Source organism: Austrofundulus limnaeus, unplaced genomic scaffold (assembly GCF_001266775.1).
Source record: "Austrofundulus limnaeus strain Quisiro unplaced genomic scaffold, Austrofundulus_limnaeus-1.0 Scaffold405, whole genome shotgun sequence".
Taxonomy (NCBI): Eukaryota; Metazoa; Chordata; class Actinopteri; order Cyprinodontiformes; family Rivulidae; genus Austrofundulus; species Austrofundulus limnaeus.
This window is the reverse complement of record NW_013952807.1, coordinates 41,216-64,464: the sequence shown is the minus strand read 5'-3', so window position 1 is coordinate 64,464 and position 23,249 is coordinate 41,216. Positions and strand designations below refer to the sequence as shown.

The 23,249-nt window shown below is 39.0% G+C and overlaps 2 protein-coding genes across 2 annotated transcripts in view; one reads left to right on the top strand and one right to left on the bottom strand.

Annotated features, from left to right (window-relative positions):
- Window positions 1-12,565, top strand: part of fscn2b (fascin actin-bundling protein 2b, retinal) — a 16,953-nt gene extending 4,388 nt beyond the window's left edge. The window contains exons 4-7 of the mRNA XM_014024047.1: window positions 8,978-9,134; window positions 11,429-11,550; window positions 11,642-11,809; window positions 12,091-12,565. Of these exons, the coding sequence (XP_013879501.1) occupies window positions 8,978-9,134; window positions 11,429-11,550; window positions 11,642-11,809; window positions 12,091-12,296 (653 nt within the window). The 3' untranslated portion in view covers window positions 12,297-12,565. The remainder of the gene's footprint in view (window positions 1-8,977; window positions 9,135-11,428; window positions 11,551-11,641; window positions 11,810-12,090) is intronic.
- A 2,092-nt stretch (window positions 12,566-14,657) lies between these two features.
- faap100 (FA core complex associated protein 100) lies at window positions 14,658-23,179 on the bottom strand (the record flags this gene model as incomplete). The annotated part of the gene is given in 8 exon segments (XM_014024046.1): window positions 14,658-15,267; window positions 16,235-16,321; window positions 16,786-16,908; window positions 18,069-18,972; window positions 19,192-19,348; window positions 21,735-22,603; window positions 22,697-22,815; window positions 22,883-23,179. Coding segments are annotated over 8 exon segments (2,532 nt in total). The 3' UTR covers window positions 14,658-15,150.
- Between the last annotated feature and the right edge of the window lie 70 nt (window positions 23,180-23,249).

Here is a 23,249-nt window from a genome sequence, read left to right as displayed (position 1 = left end):
TAGCCTGCAGTACCACTGCTCTACCCATATGAGCAGCAAAAAGATGTTTTTAGACCAAATATTACAGATTTGAACAAATACGCACAAAAACGTCAAAATTAGCACAGAAACAGTACTATATAACATTTTAGACACATTCTAGACAGTTTAACAGCTAAAAAAAGTTAATTTTGGGGTAAGTTACTCTTTAAGTGAAAGGAACCCCGTCCACAGAAAATGAGGTGACGTCACATTCAGCTTGCTGTTTACAAACATAAACATGGTTGCTACATGTTAGATGGTCGATTCTGAAGTTGTTGTGCAGTCAGAGCTGGTTAAATAATTATCTGCTCTGCTTGTTTAGTTCAGTGTTTATATTTGAACCTTTGGCTGTAACGCAAATGTTGGGGGAAAAAGAAATATTGTGTGATGTTGTCACAAATGACGCATTGTCATTAAGCCCCGCCTCCAGAAAAGCTGTCCCGTGTTTTGAAGAGGCTAAATTGGCAACTCTACTCTCACTATCAGTCGCACATGTGAACCCAGTGGCGGAAGGCAGTGCAGAGCAACTAATGCAAACCCTAACACTACTGAATTGTTTAATCCCCTGAAACACAGACATAAACTAGAGTATGAGAAAAGCCAGAAAATGCAGATCAATGCCAAGTCAACTACGTGCAAGTGCAATAGACCAGTTTGTCGTTAAAATTGTTACAAATGCACAAAGTGCACCAATCTCAAACATYTTTTGGGATAAATGCTGAGGTTACTATGGAAACCTAATTCAATCAGTACATTTACGCTGTTACATACACAATGTATTTGCGCTGAACTGATTCATGCTCCTTTAGGATCACAAGTATTTTTTATAAATATCTAAGCTATAAATCTGCTTTTTGAGCATATTTAATTTGCACAATTGCAATGGCGTTTTCATAGCAGCCTCAGTGTTTTACTGGTTGAACTGTATGAAAATACGTGTTTTAATATCGGCTGAAGTCAGATGAAAACACCAGTGTTAAAAAAAATGATCTGTGATAAGAAATAATGTCATACAACACCAGAATTCTGGAGTGGGGGTTTATTATGCCTATGGCTGGCAAGTCAAAACCACACACACTGAAAGAAAAACAGGAAATGGATCCGTTTATATACAGAATCTTCAATGCCTGAGTTCGCCCCCTGCTGGCCTACGGCTGAATCACCGGCATTCAGACAAAAGACCTTAATCTAATGGTTTAAAAACGGTTCACTTATGTGTTGTTATGATTCGAACATGTATCTACCCTATTTAATTAACACATAATATAACAAACATTATAAAGGTATTATAAAATAAGGAAACCCTAATACTCTGGTGTTGTTTATAATATCAGAACTGAGCTATAATAACTATAAATTTCTTCAGACCTGTGACCCAGAAGAGCTAAGGCCTTTACGTACTCCCACCGAAATGCTGAAACGGGCTCTCATTGCCACAGTTGAATGATGAAAATTGCGTCATTTGCTTGGGAGTGCTAACACAAGGCCTAACCGTGCTCTGTTTGAAGCATTTTGTGATTGGTCTGAAGTTCATAGGCGTGTCTGTTTTAAGGTTGGGCAATATTGGCAAAAAAAATTAATCATGATTAATTGTGTTATTTAGCCGATAACGATTAATTTGACGTTTAATTCCCTGGAGTCTCCGCCACCCTTCTGTCCTGGTCACATGATCAATTTAGTGGGAAAGATTTGCTCTTTGTAAAAATCTGTTCCAAATTGTGTCGAAATTAAAGACTTCAGGCTATTCATCAAATTTAAAATTGTGTTGACGGATAAATAAATTACAGAACTTTTTTTTTTTTAGAGAGGAGCACTGAGTGGACTGACTGGAGAAATCTCCGGTCAGTCTGCCTGGTGGCATTAATCGTATTAATCGTCAAGTGCCAAAAAATAATCGATTAAAGTTTTTCTGATTTATTGCACACGATATGATTATGCCCAACCCTAGTCTGTTTATGATAAAAGTGCTTGGATGCTGCATTTTGCTTCACCTACTCGTTCCCAGAACTGTTGTAACCAGAAGCAGACATTTATAAGGATTGACAAACGGACAAAAGCACATGAATGGAGATAAAAAAAAAATGATGTTTTGCATGGACGAGTCTATCTGCAGATATGTGTGGAGCATTAACTGGGACCGATTTGTGGACAGAGTGTAGACTCCAGTGGGAAGGAACCCTGTGCAGTGACGTACCGCAGCGGGAGGGGTTTCCCAGGAGCTCGGCATGGTGTGTCTCAGGAACCACAGTTCCTTATGCACATGTGCTTAAATGAATGCTTCGGCTTTGGATGGAATATCCGCTACTAATCATAACTACGAAATGGTTTATCATCCAATAATCGTCATATTAATCATTAGTGGCTAAATGCCACAATTGAATGGACAGCAGCGGAGAATGGAAATGTGGTCAGTTTGTCCTCTTAGCAACATAAATAAGAAATAACTCAAGAAATCCGAGCCAACCCTAACTATAGGATTTATCAAAAGGGAATGTCTTAAATCTAGTCTTAAAAGCAGAGTGTCAGCTTTACAGACAGAAATTGTAAGTTAGCTCCACATGAGAGTAGCTTGATAACTCTAAAGACAGCTCAAATTTCTTTGATCAGTGTAAAAACTAGAACAGTTTTGCTTTTGTGATGCATCATCTAACCTGATATGCTGTAGAGGGACTTAAGTTTCAATCACTTTGCTCTAAAGGGCCCATTGGTCTGATTTGGAATTGAATTTAAAGTAAGATTAACAAACACCAACAAGGCTTGTTAGCATATAGGTCATGTCAGCCATCAACAGACTGTAGATTCTAGTCTGTGGGATTGGATTACTTCAACCCTGGAAACTGTAACTGAATCGCTCCTCATTGTTCCTGGTAAGCAACGGGCACCAGAGACACCAAACTACTGCGAGCACCATAAACTGATTGGTTCGAAGAGCAAAGGAGTTGAGCATAAAGCACACATTACAGGTCTGGAATACCATGGTCTAAAATGTTTATGAATGTAAGTTTAGCTTTCCACACAAAAACATTTGCAGCGTGCTTCGTTCCATTGTCTTCTTTCTTTCTTTCTACACTTTCACTGCACAGACAAAAGCGTTATCCTTCCCTGCAACACTCGCCCACTCACAGCCATCCTGCTGAGGAGAGTGGTGAGGTGTGTTGAATTATTGATGAAGATAGCCCCTGGAGGATGAGGAGGGGGGAGTCTGCTTTCAGAAACTCAAGCTGCCTCTTACCTGCAGCCAAAACTTCTGCCCCACTGAGTCCATCTCTAACCTACTAATCTAACCCGCTAACCTTGGGCACAGTCAGGGTTTGTGTACTGAAAAAACAAACAAACAAAAAAAAAAGATATTTAGCTCTAATTTTTATTTATTTATTTATTTGCAGTGTCCATTCTGCACGAACCTATTTTTTTTTTACACACAAGACAATTTCACTTGTTGGTCGTGTTTCTAGCATTACAAATTTTTGTAGAATTTCTTTAGCAAGATGGCAACTTTCTGAAAGTTTTGTTAAAAATCTGAATGGTGCATCATGAGATATTTTGTTAACAATTGGAGGCAAAGTTTTAAACAAAGAACTTGTGTGATGCGTCAGGGCTCGGAGTATGTCTCAGCTACTAACACACCAAAACTTAGCTCAATACGTATAAAACTCACTGAGTTATAATCAATTTTGTGTTGCCTAAGGTTGATATGTGGCAGATCTTGAGTTAGGGGTGACTCCAAAAGTTAATCAGGTGGGCTCTTCATCATTCCAAATGTCTGGGCTCATAAATTATCTCCTTTGTTAATACTTAATTCGGCACAAAGATTGATTTGATAAAAGAAGATGAAATAAATGAGGGTCAGCTGATAAAAGTATGAAGTTAGCAAAAAAATGAGCTAAAATTAATCCTCGAGTTGCTCTTTTTTTCTGTAGCATGTAAAAGTGTCACAAAATGTCATCTGGAGCTCTCTCTTTCATTACTGTCCTGCACTCAATGGGTCTGGGTGGTTTATGCTTTACGTTTAAAACTATGAGTTCCAAGTTATTAACTTTTTATTGATCAATACGCAACCGTTCTGTATCCATACAAAGATGAATAATAAGCAGAAGAACAGGAGAAAAAAGTGAAATTAAATCCTGATGTTGCAGATAAAACACTGAGAAAAAAAGAAATTAGGTTGACATGGACAGTAGCATCAGCTTACTGTTAATTATTGATGCTGAAGCGTTCTCTCGATGGATTAGTTAGGTCTGCCCAACTTGCAGACTTCTTTATAGGACAATACCAGGAAGTAGAGCCGGATCTGGGCTTTGATCCAAACTGGGACAATATCATGGCTACCTGTGGGCTCGGGAGTGTACGGATACATTTGCTGTTCTTATCTCATTACTTTTGCTTGACCAACGCTGAAGATGGTCATCAGCAGTGCTATAACTGTATTCAGATTGCCGGCATGGTTTTCAGCATATCAAATCTCTTCCCTCATGTTCTCTGATTCCTCCTCCTMTTCTTCTATCCATCTTTCCTTCCTCTGTCTCCTCTTCTCTCATCTGTCAGATAACAACTGTGAGGTCCCAGCTGAGCCCCATCTGCGGATCATTTCTGGGTTGAATTAGTGTGAAATAGACACATGGAAAAGGTAGACAAAGCATGACATTGAGTTTGAGATGAGAGAGAATGAGAGTGATAGGCCCCCTTAGATATAAATACAGAGGAGGAGGGCTTAAATTTATGCTTCAGATGCACTTAGGATCAATAATAATTTAACCAGCTGTAAGACCTAATGATACCTACTTCAGCAGGTAGGAATGAGATGTGATTAAACCATTCCAATAGTTCTGTAAGCGTGACATATGTCTTTTCTCCCCAGTTTATTGTCACAGCCAGGTTTCAAACAGACAAAATGTCCCAAAAGTATGTTTAAAATGAAAGTGGCATTTCTGAAAGGAATGCATACCTTCTGCTGCCTTGCATGCTAACATTTTTAGTATTTGAAGTAGATGCTGTAGATGCCTCTTCTCTACCATCAAATTAAATTTTACATAAATGTCTGTAACACTGACAGCATTATAGCCATTTTAGTGTTGGCTAAGGAGGATTAGCTGCAGCAGCCATCTTGAAAAGAGTTGACTCTAAAATGTATTCAGTTGTAGATGATAAGTTTGTAAAAGTTTCAGTGAAGTCCATCCAATGATTGATGGGATATTTTGGTAACAAACAATTCCAATTTCTCATCACATGGTTTTAAATAGATAAAATGTCACTGCGCTTTCTGAAGGTCTTAATTTGAAGAACTTGATTACCTTTTCACTCATGTATATTTTAGTCCTACGTTTTTTTCTGTTAATCTCAGCATGGTGTTCATAAACAGTTTACAAAATTAGACAAGTGAGGAACAAAAGTAATCGGGTTTTTAAAAAGACACAATTTGTAAAATAGTACAAATTTTTTGCTTATTAGCAAATAATAAAGTGTTTACCTTTAATTTCTTTTGGAACCCCTTTAGCTTGAAAACATTTAACTTAGAGGAATTTTTCATTTCTAAGAAAAGAGATAGGTCATTTTTCCACTCAGAGAAGAAGCTATTGTGATTTATTTTTGTTCTCCGTTAGATGATTACATTTTTTATTTGCTACAGTAAATAAAAAAATCCAGTTTTAACAGAAGCCAACATTGACATGACTTGTAGTTTGACCATTATTGAGACAACACTGAGAACAGAACCAACAATGCAGCTTTTATGACTGGAGAATTAATCAGCCCAACTAGCTGTTAATTTACAAAGAGTTTACATCTTTAGTACAAGGAAATGTTTAAATGTGAAAAGTGCTTGCCATACACTGCTTTGCTTTGATTACCTGGACCTGTTCAATGCATCATGAGAGACAATGTCTTGTTGTCACAGGAATATCTAGAGCAGTGGTCCCCAAACAACGGCTCACGGGCCGGATCCGGCCCGCCTCCCCATTTGGTCCGGCCCCCAGAGCAATACCAGAGAGCATTTAGGGTTTTTTTTCATATATGTGTATTTTTAAAGTTGGACTTTTGCAATAAAATGTTCCTTAGTTATGAACTATTTTCATTATTAACTATTATTAGTTAGTAACTATTTCATTCATACACGCATTTAATGTGATATTCTGTTCCACCCTTCTGCGGTCTGTGCCCCTGTCTGGCAACCCCCAGAAAAAAATCCTAAACCCGCCCCTCTCAAAGAGAGAACGGAATAATGGCGAAAAGATTAGGTAAGAGAAAAACTGATTCAGAATGCAGGGCATTTAAGCTGCAGTGGACAAACGATTATTTTTTTGTTCATCTGTAACGAGGTGGTGGTGGTATTCAAAGAATACAATCTGYGGCGACACTATGAATCCCGTCACAAAGACAAGTATGATAGCTTGCAAGGCTAAATGTGAGCAAACAAACTCTCAAAGCTAAAAAGTGGACTGTTAGCTCAGCAGAATACAAACTGTGAAGAACCCAGAGAGGGTTATTTGATTGTGCTTTCTGGAAAACAATAAATTTTTACATTTAGGCACTCCTGCAATAGTCACACTTTTTCTGTTACAAACTGACTCCGGCCCCCAACCAGAGAAGGGAAAAGTTATGTGGCCCTTACAGGAAAATGTTTGGGGACCCCCGATCTAGAGGGTGACACGTTTCCATCCGAGCACATCAGGGAAACAAGAAACAACAACACAAACTGAGAAACACACAGCTGTCTACGGCTCCAGGAGTCGACTTCCTGACGAGTTATCAGCTGTTGACGAGGCTCTCATTGAGGCTGCCAGACATCTCCAGTTGATTAAAGCCTTTTCTCTCCTGTCCAAAGTTGGGTCACAGTGATCTCTGCTAAACAAAAATAAGTCATGTCAGAACCCTTGAATAACCTCTTACCAAGATTGGTTGCACAAATAACAACCAACCATCAATTTTCACATCGCAGATTTCATTTCCATGAATTATATATTTTTTTCTGAGTTTTAATGTCTAACTGATTTAGTGTGCAAACAATCAATCAGCAAAATCAGATTGAACCTTAAAGAGAACAAACACTAAAACTGTAGGTCACAGGTCATGAAAAATAGGGCTTGTTTATGCTACAATGTGAAAAGACCAGCTTTTATGGTACTATGTAATTCTTTATATGACAGACTCAATGAGGTGTTTTCTTTGTCTTGTGGTATTTCATTTTCATTTATTGTAACATTTTATTTTCATTTTAACCCAAGTTGATGACATTTTTCATAAAACTACATCTTTATAGTTCAGAAAAATGACATCATTTTACTATAGCATTAAACTCATCACCTTGTCCTTTTAATGTCATGACAACTACCTGCTGTGAGGCTTGTTGCCTTGGCAACCAGAAGGATGGTTTGGCCTGAAAGGATCATGACTTCTGGATGTCACATTGGTATTGGACTATTATCTTGTCGCTGTCTAGCATTCTTTCATATTGATCAATAAACCCCTATTAAAGCATGTTTTTATTATTTATTTCCTTCATTGTGTTGAGTTATTGTATGTTTCGTTGTTCTCAGGAATATTTATAATGTCTGAAACAATATAATAATTTGATAAATAGCTTTATTTACCTATTTGATCATTCAGTGCTTTTACATTAAGATTTAAGAAGGTTTTTCCCTGCCTAAGTCTGGTACCATTAAATCATTTGGCCATTTCCTGTTTTTCATTTAGTCTTTTATAGAAAGTGTGGCTCTGATGTAATCGGCTCGGAGCCCTACTGTGAGGTGGGCAGACAGGACAGGGGTGTGGGGTAAAGGGACAGGATGGGGCTATAGGGTGTTGATGGTATGGGAGTGAGGAAAATGTAACAAGAGATGAGGAGCAGGAAGAGCTGAGATTAGAACTGTTAACAAAGGGATTAAGAAGTTGTTTGAGGATTAATTTGAGCCTCGTCTAAATAAGGATTTGGAACTTTTTTTCTTCTGTATTTATGACCTGGCTCAAACCTGCTGAAAACACTGCCGTTACAGAGTAATAGAGACCTTTTCATTTAAGGCAGGATGTCACAACATCTGAGGTGTTCATGTTTATTTTTCTGTTCGGTGCCTAAACTATGAAAAATGCTAAGATAATTGCCTTCCAAGATTTTTCTATAAAGTATTCATCAATCAAAGGAGTGATTTTTCTTTAGGTGTTGGTGAAAGTGATTGAACTTTAATAKGAAACTTGCATCGTCTTGGACTTCCTGAATTAGCACTTTATTTACTCCCTGTTTTCTCTTTATTAAGAAATTATCTTTAGTTTGTATTGAAATTTAAAAAAAAAGTTGAAAACATCTACAAAAAACAAACAAAAAAGATGACAACAAAAAGATGATGTTAATTCTACGTTAATGTTTTGCTGATTACACAAAATGCTGTCCATCATTAAGCTATTTCCTATCTATTTTGATCAATAAATTATTTAAATCAATGACGCAGTCACTTTAACCGAATGAAGGGCATTCCAATAAAGAACGATAAAAATAATTCAGGATGTGCATGAAAACAACTCTCTCGGGTGGATTTCAGAATTTGTAACTGCTTTTATTTGCAGCCACAAAAACTAATATAATATTTAGCTTTTAACTGGACATTAGGCAGTGCTCACAGCAGAGCAAAAAAGAACAGTGGCTGATTTTCAGAACTTTGTGGAGATAAATGAGAAGCTAATCTTTTCCACTGATTTTATCTAAGTATCAGCTGATCTCTGATCTCCATTAATCCCTTAAATTCTGAGGGCTTTCTTTAAAACTTGAAAAGTAAATAGACCAATTTTCTTTCTTAGCCATTAAAAATAGCATGAACCTTTAGCTTTTTAATAAACTATTCTACAGACTTATGAGTATAAATAAGCATTTATTAATCATTACAGATAAAAGCATTCAATGTGAAATAGTTCTATATATGCTTTTGCATGTGGCCTTAATGAGTGAATGATATTTAATTTGCTCCATCAGGAGTGAGCCTCGCCGCCAATCAGGAAGACGAGACAGACATGGAGACGTTTCAGATGGAAATTGACAAGGAAACTAAGAAGTGCACGTTCCGCACCAGCCAAGGGCACTACTGGGCTCTGGTGGCTCATGGAGGCATCCAGTGTACGGCATCAGAAGTGTGAGTGACCGCTGCAGTGTTGGCCGGACAGAAAGTTGATGTGACCTAAATGTGACTGAAGAAGGAACCGTTTCGCACCACTTATTTTGTGCACCATTGGTTACAAAGCATTATGTTTCCTGCTAAGCTTAAATCAGCACAATTAAACAGAGGTATATAAAGTACTTAAAAGAAATAACTAAGTAAAAGTAAAAATACCTTAATAGAAAATGATTTTGGTAAAAAAAATTAATTTCATCAATAAAAATCCTACTTAAGATTCGTAGAACTGCCCACAATAATCTGGACAATAAAAGTAGTTTTACACACACTCCAAGAAATGAAGTGTTGTTTTTAATTAACCAAACTGGTTTCATTAAACTGAGTTTAGTAAATTTACAAATTTTCTTTGCTTCACATTTATATAAAAAAAGACAATTAGGGTAGGTCCTGTGGACAGGCTTTGTTGATGAGACGTTTCGTCTSTCCTCCAAGAGACTTCTTCAATCTGAGGAGTTTCAGGTAGACTCAGCCCTAAGCAATGTCTCCACATGGTGGACAAACAGGTTTAACGATGACAACCAACACTGTTTGTTCACATGCAAAAGTAAACCAGTGCCCTGATTGTCTTTATTGAGGATTATGTGCACCATCTATTACTGCTTCACATTTAGTCAGCTAGGCTTAGTAAAAATAGTTCATATAACTTGGTTAAGTAAATTCAATGCTTCATTAGTTAGATTGATAAACTTCTTTCATGATGAGGTTTGTGTTTAAGATCAAAAGATGAGCATGAGACAAGAGTTCCGAATGTCAGCTTTTATTTGAATTTACGTCGAACAGGTCACCCAAGGAAAACAACAGCAGTTAACAGAAATATTGTGAAAGCTGTGAAGAAAACCCYCAAAACATCAGTAAGTGGCATTGCCAACGACCTCCACAGTGCAGGGGTGAAGGTATCACAAGCTACTGTTTGAAGACTCCAAGAGCGGAAACAGAGACTGTTTGCAAAGATGCAAACCACTCATCAGTAACAAGAATTGGAAGGCCAGATTAAAATCTGCAAAGTGAAAGACGAACCGCAAAATGGTAAATGGCTTGGACTTATACAGCGCCTTATCAAGTTCATATGGACCCCWAAGCACTTTACACTTCGGATGAAGTGTCTTGCCCAAGAACACAACGACTGAGACAGCYGGAGTGGGGGATCAACCAGAAACCTATACTGGTTACGGGACAACTTCCCCTAACCACTCCACCACAGCCGCCCTCAAAGTAAAAAGTTCTGGAAGACAATCTTATGGACTGATGAGACCAAGATAAATCTTTACCAAAGTGAAGAAAAAAGCCAAAGTGTGGAAAAAGAAAAAAAAACTGTTTATGATCCAAAGCACACAAGCTCCTCTGTGAAGCATGGTGCAGGTAGTGTCGTGGCTTGGGCGTGCATGGCTGCTTCTGGAACAGGCTCAATATTTATTGATGATGGTAGCAGCAGAATGAATTCCAAAGTGTACAGAAACAYTTTAATTCAGTTCAGTTTATTTATRTAGCGCCAAGTCACAACATAYGTTATCTCAGCGCACTGTACATGAAAAAAAATCTACCAATTTAAGGAGAAATGCATTCAGACTATAATGATGAGGAATTGTATCATGCATCAGGACAAAGCACACTACCAACAAAACAAAGGAATTCATCGGGGTGGTGGGGAGGTTTTAGACTGACCAAGTCAATCACCTGACCTTAACCCAGTAGAGAATGCATTTCACCTCCTGAAGAGGAGAATAAAGGGAGAAACCCCCTGAAACAAACAAGAACTGAAAGAAACTGGTAAAAGCCTGAACCAGCATCACAAACAAAGAACGCAACAGTTTGATGATGTGTGTCGCGGGCTTGAGGCACTCATTGCAAGAAAAGATAAAAAATATTAAATATTTACTTTAAGATAATTTATTCCTTTACTTTTGCTCACCTGAAAACCCTGTGGTGTAATACAATATGTTGTTAAACACATCTACATTTAAATACTGGAATACAGGAAATAAAAGCTGACATTCTGAACTCTTGTCTTATGCTCGTCTTTTGATCTTAAACCCAAATGTCTTCAGTGCACAACACAAACTAAAGAATTTGACTTGCTGTTGAGGGGACTGCAAAYACAGTAACAAAGTAAATGTAATTGTACACCTCTGCAATTAAAGACGTGTTTTGTAGAGACCCTGTCCTTTAATAAACCAAGTGTCCCTTAAAGAGTTCTAAATCTTATATTTGTTTATTTGTGTAGTCAGTATGATAATGAGAATGTCCTCCCACAGATCAGCAAATACCATGTTTTCAGTGGAGTGGCTCAGCCACAAGGTGGCACTAAAAGCCAGCAATGACAAATACATCTGCATCAAGAAGAATGGGCAGCTGCTTGCAGTCAGTGACTCCACAGGTAACACACTCATCCTCCTTGTTTCTCTTTATTCCTTTGTCTCTTGTAATCAAACCCAAACTCTAACTTCTCTGTTGTTTCCTGCTCCCAGGTGAGGATGAGCAGCTCACTTTGAAACTAATCAACCGGCCCATGCTGATCCTGAGAGGGGAGAATGGCTTCATCTGTCACCACAAGAACTCCAACACGCTGGACGCCAGCAGATCAGTTTACGACATTTTCACCCTGATATTCAGAGATGGAGCTTACCACATTAAAGGTTACARTGCAACCCAGTCAAACTGGAAGGTTTTCTGTAAATACACTATGGCAAACCAGAATAGAATCTTCCCAGCATCATTTAATTAATTCTGGTTAAAATGAAAAATTTGTGTAACATTTCAGATATCTCAAATTTCTTTTTTTTCCCCTTCACTTTTATCATTCATGGGTTTTCAGCTTTAGATACACACAACTACAGTCTTCTCTTCTGGATATAACTACTTGTCAAACTTCTTCATTGATCCTTTGCTTTCTCCTCTTATCATTGTCTCTGTACAGGTATTGATGGGCGGTTCTGGTATGTGAACAGTGCCGGGCTGGTGTGTTCAGAYGGTGAGGCGCCAGAGGATTTCGCTCTGGAGCTCCTGGAGCGTGGACGCCTCGCTATCCGTGGCAAAAACGGCAAATACCTGCGTGGAGACCAAGGAGGCACTCTTAAAGGAGATGGACTCAGCCTGAGCAGCTCTGCCCTGTGGGAATATTAAATGTTCAAAGTTTAGCTTCTTCTTTAAAAAAAAAATTTTTTTGACACCAACAAACTTCCACTTTAGCATCAATCAGTAATTTAACATTAAACTCAGATGTGAAGACAGACAGGTAAAAAAATATTCAACCAATGAAGTGAAGTGTTTTGAGTTAGATCTCAAAGCTGCAAATTTACTTTTGTGCTCCTCCTTTGGAATTTTTCTTAATAGGCATTGGATGCAGTTATTGTCTGAACCTAAAGAAATAAAGGCATGCAGATTATATTACAGCTTCCTTGTTCTTACCTGTGTTTATGCTGTCRTTTTACCACCRATTGCAGGTAGAAATAGCAAGACGGCAAAGTAATACGGACTTKTAATGTCTCTCCTCCCTAATTAAGTCTGTAAGAACRGTGATTCAGGCTGCAATTTGAGATAGATACGGCAATCATTACAACTTTCAGAGGAGTTGTGCAGAGTAGAGCTGTGTGAGGATTGTTAGCAGACARTAATAACATGGTTTCAYGTAACTACCTGTAGAGAGAGCAGAAGACTGCAAAACASATTAAAACACATCAGTAATACAAAAACTGGGGGTGATTTTTAAAATATGTGGTTATTCTTTAGYAATATGAAATTATTGCCAAGAGTAAGGGATTAAATGGCAGCACTAAAAATATATTATTTTCACTGGTTTGAACAAAAATCAGCAGAATTCCAGTGTATGAAAGTAACACAGAAAATAATAGATTTTTATCATTTTTGAGAAATAACTGTGTAAAGTGGCAGCACAGCAGCTCAGATGGTAGAGCTGTTGCCTCTCAGCAAGAAGGTTCGGTCAGGGACGTTTCTGGGTAGTTTGCATGTTCTCTCCGTGCATGCATGGGTTTTCTCTGGGTACCCTGGTTTCCTCCCAAAGACCAAAAACATGACTGTTAGGCTAATTGGTAACTCTAAATTGTCTCCAGGTGGTTGTTTTTTCTCTATGAGACCCTGTGATACTTTCAACCTGTACCCTGCCCCTTGCACAGACTGCTGGATGTGACCCTGAAAGGAAGAAGCAAGTAAAGATAATGGAACTGTGTAGTCACTTACTTTTAAGATACGATATTTAGACTGAAACATCAAGAACTCAAAATGCTAGTGCATTATTGTGCAAAAGGTTTGAGTCTTTCCTCACTTGTTTGTCTTGCTTCAAAGGAACTAGTCATAAAATGATTTTCAGCAACAGTGCAAAGACATTTTGTAAACAGTTCTTTAGCACCAATTCCTATAAAAGGTATTGTCTGGAAACGTGGTCTACAGAATGGATCTTGTATGCCAGGGGTGTCAAACTCATTTTCACGCTCAAAGAGCCAGTTGTAATTAACTTCAAGGTTTTGTGTTTAACTTTGACTATACAGGAAACGTCACGGTCTTCATCTCATTGCTACGGCTGAGCACCACTACCAAACAATAACTGAGCTCTATGTGGCATTTCCTGCATGGAAAGTTTTAACATGCCCTCTTATAAACACTTAAGAATACCATGTGTATGACTGAAATAAATCATTCAAAAATATTATTAAGTCAGTTTTACTCACTGTTGAGTTGTGGTGAGTAGCTTTCCTCTTGAATTCTGAACTCTCCCACTTTCTGACAGGATATTCCCAGAGTGATGTTCCATTTGAAATTTACGACTTGCAAGTTGGAAATTCCCACTTCCCWTTACAACTGGGCCACAGAAAAAGTAGCAAAAATGAAGCAAAATGGAAATTTTACAGTGAATTTCTTCGGCTACTTTTGAACCCTGTGCCTATGAAGTGCAAAAGTGGACAAAAGCTGGACGAAAACTGCGAGACCGATCAGAGGACACAGTGCGCGGCTCGCGCACTGTGTCCTCTGATCGGTCTCGCAATTTTCGTCCAGCTTTTGTCCACTTTGGCACTTCATACTGTGCATCTCCACCTAGTGGTGGGATGGCTAAAATAATCAAGATTATGGGAGATGTAGTTTATGGCCAATGATGGCTTTAAAGGACCATAAACTATTTTAAAGATATTAATATATTTTTTAAGCTCTCAGGGGTCACATCAAATGCTGTGGCCAGTTATATTTGGTCYGCAAGCCTTAAGGTTGATGTGCTGTATGCAAATAAACAAACAATACTGACAGAAGAAGCAGTCATAGAAAAACTTTAAAAAAGAGAGAAGTTTCAGAAAGCCTGAAGAACTGATCAAGGAGTACTCAGGAGTGGTTTAAAACTTTTGCACATGAACATATTTTATGAGGTTTTAGGATTACACTGATAAACAGAAAAAAAGTTCAACCTTCAACTTTTTTTTTTCAAATAAAAAAATACCAAAAAAGTCAAAGTTTCATCAGCAGTAAAACAAAACAGAATACAGCGCAAAGCTAAGACTTTATTGCAGACAGGTGCTATTGAAAGACGTAACTCATTTCTCATTGGTCCCAGAAGCTGGTTCCGTCTGTTTGGAACCAGACCAGTCAGCAGCTTGCTGGCTGACCATCTGTATTGTTTTCTGCTGCCAAATGTGTTACTTTCTGCAGCACGTCTTCAATTCTTTATCCAAAACATCAAGTTTACCATTTGGATAAAACAAACATGTCAGTTGGCTCTGGATTGTACTCTTGACTCAAAGAATACATTTGAACAACTAAGCATGTAGATGTTGATTTTCATGCATGGGGTTATAATAGCAACTTCAAAGCTTTGCCTCTTTATGTAAAATAYAAACTCTTAGTTAGCAGGTGTTTAAAGTGTGACACAAAGCATATTTACTGTGGTGAAGATGAACGCAGGTTATTTGTTGTTGCAGTTGTGAAGTCAGGGTTACAGAGCACCAAACGAGGCCGAGGGGCAGCCGCGTAGGTGTTAAATTATGAGGAGAGGAGTTTCTCTGAGTTCTTGGTAAACACAGAGAAGGAATCGGTTCATGTGGCTGGAGGACATGCCCACGCTCARGGCTTCTGAGATTTGACTTTGCAGGATCTGTTGATGCGAGAGAGAACRAGGGTCAATCTGTTAAACTCCAACAGTTACAGACACTTCAGCTCTGTTGTCTTACACTAGTCTTAAGTTTAAAAAAAATTAGGTTTTCAGATGAACTGCAAATATTCTTCCTATTCTACAATTAACATACCAAAATTAATCAAGTAAAGATTTTACACCAGGGGGGACCAAAACTTGGTCCATGCTGAGGGCCAGTCTCTGTTACTATTTCTTAAAATAAATAATTATTTTTCCATTACATTTTCCAAATTATATTTTATGTAGCATTTAGAACATACATAATCTAACGGATAAAGAAAAGACATTAAATTGGGGAACACACATCAGCATTCACGTCTTAAGCCTTACTCTCCATCAACAAGTTTTTCATTTATTATACCTTATATTTATATTTATTATACCGCATTTCATATCCAGCAACTCAGTTTAAAAAAAACCCTTACTAAAAATCCAATTATTTGAMTTTAAAATAAGAAGGGAATTAAAAGATTACAGTTGATTCTCTGTTACTCTTTCCAGATCAAAATCAAAGATTACTAAAAATATCCAACTTAAATTTTTTGGCATGAAAGTTGGACAGCGGTCATGAGAAGAATACACTAAATACAGTCACAATCAATAAATAAATAAATAAATAAATAAACTATTTTACATTCAAAGAATTACCTTTGGTACTGCACAAACTATCAGGTAAATATTTGCAAAAACGTAGGTTACTGCCAGTTTTATATTTCATAAGGTTAGCTGTTGTGGCAGACATTTTGAAACTGGTTGACTTCAAGTCAGTTGTGAATCTGCTGAGCGCTTTCTGAAAGGTTCATTAACAGTGGTTCATAAGATATTTTGCTAACAGAAAAATGCTTAAATGTAGGTGATTACATGAAGGTGTTTCTTGACAGCAGGTGACAAACAGTGAGCACGCTGTGAACCTGAACACAAACCTCACCTCTGTCTGCTGCAGCGCTCGTCTCAGTCCTAATCTCTGGAGCTTCTCTGTGGAGGCAGCTCTCTCAGGAGCTCGCTTTAACAAACTCTGTAGAAAAAAAACAACAACAAAACAAAAAAAAAACTTTTTAAAAACTGTTTTAAACAGTGTCTCCTGCATAAACATATTCATCCAGTCTAAATCTTGATAGGATTATGGAATAGAAAACAGTGTAAAAGAACCAAAAGATCTCTCCAGTAACGTATTTTGTATCTTAACATGTGAAAGCTCAGCAATGCACTTGCATTGCTTTAGCTGGGACACTAAAACAACCTCCAGTGTTTTAGTGTCCCAGCTAAAACACTGGAGGTTATTGACAAAGTCAAAAGACTCGCGGTTTGAAAATCAGCCATCAAAATCTGCAGCAAAATTGAAAAGGTTGTTCTACTGCCATACCCCAGCGTCCCACCGGGTTTCAGAAAATCCTTTTTATGCAGACGGCACTGAAAGCGTTTAAAGAGCAGAAGCTTGGCAGGCTGTTGTATTTGACAGTGTGGGGAGCAGGTTTGTACCTGGATCCGACGCAGCACAGCGTGATGCAGACCGCACACMGCAGCCACTGATGAGCTCTCAATCTGAACCTCGACACAGACGAGGCGCTCCTTCTTCTCCAAGTTCTCCTCTTCGACGTTTATCTGGAGACCAAGACAGAAATGTTCAACTGACCCCAGATAAAACATTGATTCAGTTTTCACAATATTTGCTTTAATGTTTGCTGATACATCACTGCTTATCAAAACATTTAGCTTATTGATTGATATGAATTATGTTTGGGAGTTGTTGTTGTTGGTTTTTTTTTTTTTGGTTAATTTTAGATGTTTAGAAAAAAATTGCACTTTGTAACAAATAAAATCCCCATAAAATAAATTCATATCTATTCTCTTTAAAATCTTCTTCAGCATACTGTTTTTGCTACTTTTAGCTTTAAGCTTCCGTTCTGCTATTTTTAGCTTTTATCTAAAATTCTGCCACTTTCCCTTTTAGCTACAGATTTGCTCATTTTACCAACTGTTCTGCAGATTTTTGTTTTAGCATGTTTTGCTGCTTTTAGCTAGCCTTTGCTACTGTTAGCTTTTTGCTAACATTTTCCTGCTTTTAGCATGTTTTGCTGCTTTTAGCTAGCCTTTGCTACTGTTAGCTTTTTGCTAACATTTTCCTGCTTTTAGCATGTTTTGCTGCTTTTACCTAGTTTAGCTAATTTTAGTATTTTTTTTCCAATTTTTGTTACCATTTTGCAGACAAATTTATCAGCTACTGCTTTAAGTTTTAGCTATAGCATCTTTGTTAATTTTAGCCACCATTTTGTTCATTTTGGCTTTAACATTTTTTGCTGATATTAGCTACTACTTTGCCCATGCTCTTTAGCCGTTTTGCTCATTTTGCCTACTGTTTAGCTGCTTTTAGCCAATTTAGTTAGCTTCATACTGCTCAGCTGCATTTAGCCATTACTCTACATTTAGCTACTTTAGCTTTGCTTCAAACTACTGTTTTGTTGCTTTTAGCTACTATTTTAATTGAGCTAATTTTAAGATGTTTAGCAATTTTTAGCTATTGTTTTGTAATTTTATGTATGGTTAGTTTTGCAAATTTAAGCTACAGTTCTGCCACGTTAGGCTACTGTTTTGCTACTTTCAGCCACTGTTCTACATTTATTAGATTTCCAACTCATTTTTGCTTATTTTAGCCAGTTTTTTGCTTCTTCAGCAAGTTACAGCAGGCACTCAGCCCTCGGTACTCATGCTGCATTTTCACATAAAATTTAATTTTCCAGTATCATTTTAAATGAACGTTTCACCTCTTTTGCCGTCAGCTGAACTGCGGCTCCGTTCGGCGCGCGGGTTTGAATCATCAAGCTGCTGATGTCGATCTTATCCCCTTCGTGCMCCATCTTCACTCCTCCGTGATCTTCAAACAACAGCCAGTCAAGTAGAGTGAAGCAGAGACTTTGAGAGGCCAACTCCGGCCCCTGGGTTTCCAAATCAAAGCTTTTCAGCGTCAGTGTTTCTCTCAATAACTCTGATGACACTCGCACAATCGCAGAATACTTCTCCGGCTTTGAGGCACCGTCTCCGTGGGAGCAGCTGATCTGTCTCGAGCTTAAAAAAGCTTGAAGAGTGTCTGTTGCTTTGTTGGACTGGAGGGCTGTGGGACTGATTACTTGTGAAGCGTTCAACCAGTCCACTGTCAGCGTGTTCAAAGGCAAACTGAAACAACTAGTCTGCAAACTGGGAAATACGCCTGCCTCCCCCTCCTCTCCCAGGAAACCTGAAAGCGACAGGATGAGCGAGCAGTTTACAGTCAGAGGGAAAGRTGCGTCGCCTGCAGCTGTGACCGGCAGCGACACTTCGAAACTTTCCCCGGGACAGAGATTGAGGAGCGGGACAGAAAAATGAGTGGAAGGAGTTTCCTCTTCTGTGCTGGAAGAATAGGACAGAGGAAAGACGGCGATGCTGAGAGACCAGCCTCGCTCCAGGACGTAAGGACTTRAATTATTCAGGACACACTGAAGATTTAAGGTGTCTTTTTGGAGAGATCTGCCCCATCTTGCTGTGGCGTGACACCTGATCGGYTTCTCTCTGACGGGAAAAGCTTCTTCGACCTTTGTACTTCCTGTCAGCAGGAAACTGATGTTTACTACCTGATTCAGCTGCCTCAGGATGTGGTTTTTGGATTTGATGACCGTTTTTAGAACTGATGCTCTAAACAAAGACAACAATAAAATAAGGGTAAATGATAAAAAAATAAGGCTACTCATAAATGATTAAGGCCAAAAATGTTTAAATACAGAYACCGTTTACCAAAAACATATTTAAGTGCCCCTCGCAGTGACTGCTGGGTATGGGCACCAGTGACCCGCGTGACCCCGAAACAAAGAAGCGAGTATAGATAATGGGTGGATGGATGGATATTTAAGTTACCTTTCACAAACGTCCCCAATGGCAGACAGGAGGTCCCCGATGCTATGACCAACCTGTAAGGAGTGGGGCCTGGAGAGTTCTTTATCTTGCCCCCTCACAGGTAATTTAATGCTCTGAATCTGCCCCCTGACCGTCAGTCCAAGCAGCTGAACTTCACCTGAGATAAGAAGGAAAAAAAACAAAAGAATCATTGTGTTGATAAGTTTCAGAGTCAGCACATAAAAAACACATTAAAAAGTAATAAACAAAGCTGTCACAGACATGCTGCTGGATCATCAGGCAATTTGCTTCAAGTTATTTGCTTTACATATTCCTAATATTTCTTTACGAATTACATGTTCTTAAAATATATTCTGTCCTACAGACACAACAGATGCTAACGGCCCTTTATGCATGTACTATTGTTTTCCTTCAAGTTTGTGTTTGACATTTTATATAAAGAGAAATGCAGCTATGTGGGTTGTTTGCTGAGAGAAGTGGATCAGCAAAAACAGAAACAAAGCTACAACGCAGACAACTTTACAGATACTGAGCTAACATTTGAGGCGTTGACACTGATCCCCAACACACATACTGACTACTAACAATATGCACAAGATTTTTGTTTAAGTCGATCCAAAATCAAGATAGCCACCAAAATATCTTCAATGCTATCATTTCTCCACAAGATGATCTTAGATTGAAAATAAAGAGCAGCAGCAGGCGATACGCATCCTTTCCAAGAATAAAAGCTCTTTAAATTTTAAATATTATTGAAAGCCTGATAAATTTTATTTAAAAAGGTTGCATGAATATACCCCTGTAGTTTTCTACAAGCATGGCATTGTGGGTAGGGGACAGACGTTTATCAGTAAAAACAAACCCACATCGATGTTAAAATTAACGGCTGTGATCTCTTTTTTTTTTCTCCACTCAACAAATGTTTTTTTGTGACGGTTGTCAGAGAAAACACTGGATTAGATCCAATTTTGGAGCTTCAACACAAGGTAGGACTTTTTCAGTGCTAGGGGTCGATAATAGAAAGTGCAATTTGAAGTTTTTATTTGTTAAAATATATTTTTGTAATTGTGACAACTTTATTTTTAACATGATTTTGATTTACATTATTTTATGCATTAACCAATAAAATATTATCACTGTTTTCAATGTTATTTAATCTTTCAGTTTATTTCGAGTTTCGTTCTTCTGATCTGCTCTTACCCACAAGATATTCTATAAACAGTACTTGATTATGTCCTACTGGTACCCACCACCTATAATAATGATCCAGCAGATAGTTGGGACTTCTGCTCATGTAGTTAGTATCTACATAATGATATACACCAGGGCTATTCAACTAGTGGCCCGCGGGCCGCATCAGTGACCAAATTTCGGCACGCCAATTGGTTTATTCATCTCTTAAGCCAAACCCCCGGTTTTCTACTTTAATTACTCTCAGTTCTTTTAGTTAAACATAGACATATTTGGTATCTACAGAAATGTCAGAATCTTGGCTAGAAGCTGGTAAAAACCATTTCTATAAACACTGAAGACAGTTAAAACTACAAGCAGTTGAAGATAAAATGATGAAAGTAAAAATAAAACTGGTTTAAAAATTTGGCAAGTCAGAGATGTCAAAATATTATTTAGTGGCGGCTGTGGCGGAGTGGTTAGGGGAGTCGTCCTGGAACCAGAAGGTCACTGGTTCGATCCCCCATCCAGCCGTCTCAGTCATTGTGTCCTTGGGCAAGACACTTCGCCCACCTTGCCTACTGATGGTGGTCAGAGGGTCCGGTGGCGCCGGTGCATGGCAGCCTCGCTTCTGTCAGTGTGCCCCAGGGCAGCTGTGGCTACAGTGTAGCTTACCATCATCAGTGTGTGAATGTGAGTGTGAATGGGTTAATGTCTGTTAGTGTAAAGCGCTTTGGGGTCCGGAGGGACTTGAAAAGCGCTCTATAAGTTCAGTACCATTTACCATTTGTGTCTAATAATAGGAGGCATAATGTGTTATTTTTGTTTTTGATAATGTGTAAATATCACTACTTTTATAGGGTTCTGTATGTTTTATTCATGATTAAATGCAGCAAAATAAACTAATTCAAAGGTAACAGATGTTTGTAGTACTTGCTTTATTTACATAATAACTTTAACTGCTGGATGTTCGGCCCCTCAGCTGTTGACCAGCAGTAACTGTGGACCCTGGAGCAATTCAGTTGAATAGCCCTGATATTTACTCTCAATCGGGACAACAAAAATGCTACCAAAACAAGCTCAAAAGGTAGATTTAAAGCTATATGAAATATATGTATGAATGCACAAATCAGTCTGGAGCAAATACATCAGGTCTGTATAACAGCGTAAATTTACGGGTTTAATCTGTTTAATCCCAGTAAAAACCTCAGTGTTTATCCTGTGACCTGCAAGAGTTAGGCTCTGCTAGGAGCATGCACACTCCTAACTACAAAATGGTCTATTAGGTGATTTTGTCCTCTTTTTTTTTCTTCTTCTTCTAGGCAGCAGATTCATGCATCTAAAAACAGTTAACATGCTTTGCATCTGCTTACCTGTGGTGCTGAATTCATTTAAAGCAACGACGCCGCACACGTTTATACTGGTTGGACTTTGGAAGGTGGCCTCATCCTTGTCTTTGTCCTCTCTCCCAGCTGACTCCTGTGCCAGCTTCAGAGTGAGGAGGTCTGAGCCAGTGCTGTAGTAAAGACAATCTTTACCCACGATGCCGCACTCCACAGGTCCCGACACACACCCCTCAGTGAAACGAGCAAAGGCCCCTCCTCTTTCTGGCTCAGCTTTATCAGCCTTAATCAGCACGACTCTGCCTTGTTCGCCCACCACCGCGAAGCACCGCGCCTGTCCTGGATCTGTTTCCATGACAACAGATGCTCCAGCAAACACAAGCGGCTGCTCGAGGCTATAGAGAACTCGGAGCCGTGATCCTGGCAGACCCAGAGGGAGGAAGCACAAGCGCCCATCTGGCAGGCCGCAAAGAACAACTGGGGATTTGGAAAGAGCAGCTTCAACCCCGAACAGAAGTTTGAAGAGAACCGGTTCGAGGCAGAAGTGGGAACGGCTCGCATCTGTGGCATCAGGGGAGGAAAAAGGTGGAGGCCTTTTCCCAAAGTGGGCACAGAGCAGCACAGACCTCCCCGTTCGTCCTGCCCTCATCTTTGTGTCGCCGTGTAAGACAGGAGAAACCAGAGGCAGCTGGAACGAACTGAGCACCTCATAGGTGGTGGGCTGTGTTTGTTGGGKTTTTTTATAGGAAGTCAAGAGCCAGGATGTGTCAGTCTGACAAAGGGTCAGGAGCACGGAGCCAACAAGGAGCAAAGAGCTCACTCCATCTGCATTTACAACAACAGACTCAGAGGAGATTTTTATCTCAGCTGGACTGGAGGAGGCATCCCCCGATGAGCCCCTGCAGAGGTGAAAGAGTTATGTAACAAATGTGACATGACACACAAATAGGAAGCTCCTACGATTGAGTGCAGAAGTGTTTGAAGCTTTATACCTGCGTAACAGCAGCTGTAGGTCCACACAATAAACCCCACTCCCACAGGCCACAARCAGGAGCTGCTTGTCGAAGCTCTCAACCAAATCATTCACGGGCCCAGGAAACTGAAGGACAGCCTGCAAAACAAAAACATAAAGTTCACCCCCTTTTATTAAACACTTCAGACAAACTGAAGTTACTTACCGTGAGCTTTCTCTCATTAGCACTGAAGACACAGACTTCGTCGCAGCCAGTGCAGATAAAAATATTCGTGCCGAAACCAAACTTGACTTTCGGCGTGCCTTGTTGTCCTAACAGCCCGAATTCTGCCCAAGTCTCAACCGAACACCGTCCTTCCATGAGCACAAACCGCGACACACAAAAACAACCCAACTATAACTTCCGCGCCACACAGTTTGACCAGGAACAGTAAAAAACTACATTACCCATGATTACTAAAACGGAAATAGAGAAACGAGACGACGGATGTGGCTTTAGCGCAAAAAAATGTTTCTGTTTTTCTAAGCCTTAATGTTGGAAAATGTAATAAGGAAAATGTAATAAATATGAC